The sequence below is a fragment of the Myotis brandtii genome, unplaced genomic scaffold, assembly GCF_000412655.1.
Source record: "Myotis brandtii unplaced genomic scaffold, ASM41265v1 scaffold1058, whole genome shotgun sequence".
NCBI lineage: Eukaryota > Metazoa > Chordata > Mammalia > Chiroptera > Vespertilionidae > Myotis > Myotis brandtii.
In genome coordinates, this window is record NW_005353572.1 from 493,046 (window position 1) to 498,779 (window position 5,734).

General features: G+C 39.0%; 1 protein-coding gene across 1 annotated transcript in view; it reads right to left on the reverse strand.

Moving 5' to 3' along the window:
- Nucleotides 1-5,734, reverse strand: part of APBB1IP (amyloid beta (A4) precursor protein-binding, family B, member 1 interacting protein) — a 125,079-nt gene that overhangs the window by 51,209 nt on the left and 68,136 nt on the right. The window contains exons 4-5 of the mRNA XM_005856975.2: nt 4,591-4,883; nt 1,759-1,836 (exon numbers count right to left, since the gene is read on the reverse strand). Coding sequence (XP_005857037.1) covers nt 1,759-1,836; nt 4,591-4,883 — 371 coding nt within the window. The remainder of the gene's footprint in view (nt 1-1,758; nt 1,837-4,590; nt 4,884-5,734) is intronic.

The window sequence follows — 5,734 nt, forward strand, 5'->3', positions numbered from 1 at the left end:
ATTTGACAATCTAAGGGAAAAGAGGTCAGTGCCCCTGACTAAATAGTCAGGTATTGCATGTCTTAAGAGTTCTTGTGACACACCAGTTGAAAATCACTGCCATAAAGTAGTTATATGTCCTAGGAAACATTGCCAATGCTGGGATTTAGAAGACTTAATTTTCCTCATGGAAAAATTAATGATATTTGACCACATTTCATTCTTACTTAGGAAATCTTGAGAAAATAAAACATGCTGGTGTTTTATTTTTATATATAGAGAAAAAAAATAAATCACCTAATTTGACAATGATGAAAGATTTTTTTGCATAAATTGCAAACTAAATTTAATCCACATGTAGTTATGAATGCCCCTAATTATAAAACTTAGAAAAAAAGAAAACCAAGAGAAGGGTGGTAATTTTTAGCAAGAAGGAATCATAATTATTATTTTTCACAGCTTCCATCTCATTTACAAACTGAAGAGTATGTATACTAACACATAACACTGCTAAATCACAGTTGTGTTATTTAGCAAACTAAGTACTTTTCATATCTACACTGTGTGATACACTATAGGTAAAATGATTCAAGAATGAAAAGCTTCCCTTTTCTAATCCAATATAGTATCAATTTTCAACTAGTGTGCCACAAGAATTTTTAAAACATGCAATACCTGACTACTTAGTCAGGGGCACTGACCTCTTTTCCCTTAGATTGTCAATTAAAAAATGACAATGATTCTCTCTCATCATTGATGGTTCTGTTTCTCTCTTCTTCTCCCTCCTCTCTCTGAAATCAATAAAAACGTATTTTTAAAAAAGAATCAACTAATGAATGCATGAGTAAGTAGAACAACAAATCGATGTGTGTGGTTTTTTTTTCTCTTTCTCTCTCTCAAAATCAATCAATTAAAAAAAAAAGTCTGGATCCAGGGATAGTCATGGAATATTTATTGAATATCAAACATGTATTGAACACTTTTATTCAAAGGACCATGCACATAAAGTCCAATGCCTTCTGTGAAAACAATGATTCACCCAACTAATTTCATTGTGAGAAGCTCTTAAGCATCAGATGGTATGTGCTTCAGAAACTGAAATAAGAAAAAACTGTTTCATCTTTCTCTTTATTTCTCAACTAACCATGATTAACTTTAGTTAGGTATATGCTTCTAACAAGTGTTTCTGTTATAATACAACGAATGTACTCCTGAAAAACCTATGCTCTATAAAAACATGCACAGTAAAACTACAGGTTTATTGGGGGAAAGGTTAGGGGCAGTCTCTCAAACCTTCAGCAGTCTCTGAAACCAGAGCACTTCTGGGCAATAACTTGGACATCCAGGGCAGGCAGCGAGGCTGGAGGCTGCCTCAGGGAATATGAAAAATGCACAAAAGCAATCTCAGAAATGCTGAGATGGAGACAAGGCCAACAGAAGCTGAGCTCTGACCCAGTGAAGGTGGGCCCAGGTGGTGGCGCCCCCTGCTGTTAGCTAAAAGCTGAGCAGAACCAGAGAGGCCCCTTGAGTGTGAGGGAACCCTGGGTGGAGAGGCTTGAAAACGTCCACATGTATATTAACATAAGTCTCCTTTTTATCAATCACGAAGGAGCTAGCTGACGTCATAGAAAGAGTACCTGTATCATTTATCTGTGTCCTTAAATTTAAAAAAATTATAATTATTTGGAAAGTAGCACTTGGCATTTTATTTTTTAGTAATGAAGTGTAATAAAATGCCATTAATTTAACTTCCCCATGCAAAAGTGATACATAGTTTACCTTTTTGACCTTGGCCTCTTTCAGTTTTTCCAATGCCAGCTTAATTTTATCAGCCTTCGCCTGGGCTTCTTCTTCTTCCTGTAAAATGACATCCAACCCAGTGCATTAAAGAATACCAGCAAGTAAGCACCTGTGCCATTGCTAGTGTCTTAGTTACTTTATGTTAGCAAAAGGCTATATTATAGGGCACCAAATTTCACATGATCGATTTTTAGAATTAAGTAACCATAACAAAAATCTCCAGCCTAGAAATATAGGCTAGCAGAACTTCACATATTTGATCCAAAACCTGAGGAGTCTACAGGTGTATCTCAAGGGATTTGAGCACTTCCAAAAATTATATGCTTTTTAAAAAAAACAAACCATTTTAAGTATACAGTTTCAGTGGCACTAAGTATATTCACATTTTGTGCAACCATCACCACCATCCATCTCCAGCACTGTTTTCATATGAGGTACTTAGAGTAGTTAAATTCATAGAGATAGATGCCCTAACCGGTTTGGCTCAGTGGATAGAGCGTTGGCCTGTGGACTGAAGGGTCCCAGGTTCGATTCGGTCAAGGGCATGTACCTTGGTTGTGCGCATGTTCCCAGTAGGGGGTGTGCAGGAGGCAGCTGATTGATATTTCTCTCTCATCGATATTTCTAACTCTCTACACCTCTCCCTTCCTCTCTGTAAAAAAATCAATAAAATATATATTTTTAAAAATTCATAGAGATAGAAAGTAGAATAGTAGTTGCTAGGGGCTTCAGGGAAGGGGGAATAGGGAATTATCATTTAATAGGTATACAGTTTCAGCCCCAGCTGGGTGGCTCAGTTGGTTGAAGTGTCATCGGTACACCAAAGGTTTTGGGTTCAATTCTAAACAGGGCACATACCTAGGTTGTGGGTTTGATCCCTGTCCCCAAGTGTACAGGAGGCAACCAATCTATGTGCGCCCCCCCCTCAAATCAATAAAAAACATATCCTAAAAAACATATCCACAAGAAAGAAGAAAATGCTGCCATTTATTACAATGTGGATGAATCTTGGGGTATTATGTTAAGTGAGATAAGTCAGACAGAGAAAGACAAATACTGTATGATCTCACTTAAATGTGGAATCTAACCATAGAAACAGAGAGTAGAGTGGTGGGAGCCAGGGCATGGGAGATGAGGGAAATAGGGAGATGTTGCTGAAAAGGTACAGACTTCCAGTTATACGGTAAGTTTGGGGGATCTAACGTACAGCATGGTGGCTACAGTAAAAAATGCTGTATTATATACTTGAAAGTTGTTAAGACAGTAGATCTAAATGTTCTCACCACATATACACAAAAAAGGTAACTATGTAGAGTGATGGAGGTGTTAACTAATCTCATTGTGAAATCATTTCACAATCTCTGATTCAAATCATAGTGTTGTACACCTTAAACTTACAGAATATTATGTTAAATACAGAATATTATGTTAAATATTATGAAATGAAAAAAAAGAGCCTCTGCTTTATATGGATCACCAATTTAAAAAATAAATATGTTTTTATTGATTTTTAGAGGGCGAGGGATAGAGATAGTAACATCAATGAGAGAGAAACATCATCGACTGGCTGCCTCCTGTACCCCTGCTACTGGGGATCAGGCTGCAACCAGAGCATGTGCCCTGACCAGGAATTAAACTGTGACCTCTTGGTTCCTGGGTTGACGCTCAACCAGTGAGGCACTGGGCCGGGCTATGGATCACCAATTTTTAAATAATTTTTCTACAATAAATACACAATATAGCAATGAATGTGATTTAATATTTGATTTATATTTAATATTTGTTCATTCTAAAGGCATTATAGGAACTTTCAGGGTTACTAGGGTCATATTTATGAACACTGACCATCACACAGTTCAACAAATGTGGAAGTCACAAGAAATTGAGTGATATTCTTACTCTAATATATATTTTAATCCTCACCTGAGTTTCCATTGATTTTGAGAGTGTGGAAGGGAGGGAGGAGGGGGAGAAAGAGAGAGAGGGAGAGAAAGGGATAGAAACACTGAAGTGTGAGAGACACATTGGTTGCCTCCTGCATGTGCCCTGACCAGGGTGGGGCTGGAATCTGCAACTGAAGTATGTGCTCTTGACCAGGAATCAAACTGCGACCCTTTGGTCCCCAGGTGGACGCTCTAACCACTGAGCAACTGGACAGGGCTAAAACATTTTGAAAGTGCTTTACTCTAAGAAATCTTAAAAGTTATATTTTTTTACTTTTATGAGAGAAATGTTATAAGATGACGTCCTAAATAATGACCACATCAACTCTCTAGTTATTTACCCAGTATTTACAAATGTATTAATATCAAGTACTCATCACCTGCCTGCCCATAACACCCTTCCCTAACTACAACATTACAAGTGATTCTTAGACATATCTTTGCCCTACTGAACAGGGCTGACCAATTTAGCAAAATTCCATTTAGTTCAACTCAGAAATATGTAAGGAATGCTTTCTATTCTTCATGTGCTGGGCTAGCACCAGCAACACAGAAATGTATAAATCAGTTCCACAGTTCATACCAAGTCAATAAAACACCCTCAAAAGTTGATTATTATTAGGAAGTGCTGCATATAAATACAGATTTTAGCCAAACTATAATTCCTGATTATGGCCTTAATATGTTCTTTATACACACCTAAGGGTCTTATTTTTAGAGAACTTTGCCTTTCCAATGAACATACTCAGTATCCTTGTTTCTTACCATCTCAGGGCTTTTGGGGTACAAACTTATGTCACCCCCCCCTTTGAAGAAAATAAAAATGATGGGTAGCAGAGGTCCTGCCATCTCTGCCCCAGGCACTTACCTGAGACAGAGGTTCAGGAGGTGGTGGTGGCAGAGGCAGGTCTAACATGGGGTCTGCTGGTGGAGGCGGTAAATCATCCTCATATTGGCTCATACTAGTGGCAACGACATTTGCTCCATAACCAGGAGAGGCTGCGCCACTGAAATGTGACACTTCTGGAGGGGCCGGATGATACGGACCCTGAGAAGACTCTTTCTGTGCCTGGATTGTCCTCTGTTCAGCTTCACTTATATCTGCTACCAGATCTGCCATGAGCGCATCTAAATCTTGGTCTTCCAGTGCATTTAAGGATTCTGATAAGGGAAAATTATGTTAATAATCAAAACAAAGATTTGTGCCTGAAAAAATGGAATAAAGGTCATTTTCAGAATAATATTTGAATACTGGTCTTGAGGGATTGAGGGTGGGTATAGGGCAATAAGGAGAGGCTGGTAAAGGGGTAAAAACTTTCAGTTATAAGATGAATAAGGTCTGAGGGTCTAATGGTGAGCATAATTAATGGCACTGTATTGTATGACTGAAATTTGCGGGGAGAAGAAAACTTACATGTCTTTATAAAAAAAGAGAGAAAAGGTTACATATATGAGTGTGGAAAAGCAAATCTTCATTGCTCATATGTGCAAATATATGCTATCTATTAATGCTATAATTTCATAAAAGTGTATTTTTTTTGAAATTTCATGAATGTTACCTATGCAAAAGTGATTCATAGTTTACCTTCTTTTATTCAATGTTATGATGGAAATAACAGCCAGGAAAAATAAATGTATACTAGAGGCCTGGTGCACCAAATTCGTGCACGGGTAAGCTCCCTAGGCCTGGCTGGTGATCAGGGTTGATCTGTGGGGTGACTGGTGGGTCCCCGCTGGCACCCGCCTTGGCTGGCCTAGTGCTACCCACTCACCAGCTCTGCCTCTCTCTGTGGGGTGACTAGCGGAGTGATCGGGGCCCCCCCCGCTGCACCTGCCCCCTGCTGCAAGTGCCTGGGGCCTGCCGGTTGGGGGCAGCTCCTGCGTTGAATGTCTGCCCCCTGGTGATTAGCGAGCGTCATAGTGACAGATCATTCTGCTGTTTGGTCAATTTGCATATTAGGCTTTTATTATATAGTAGAGGCCCGGTGCACAAAAATTTGTGCACTGAGGGG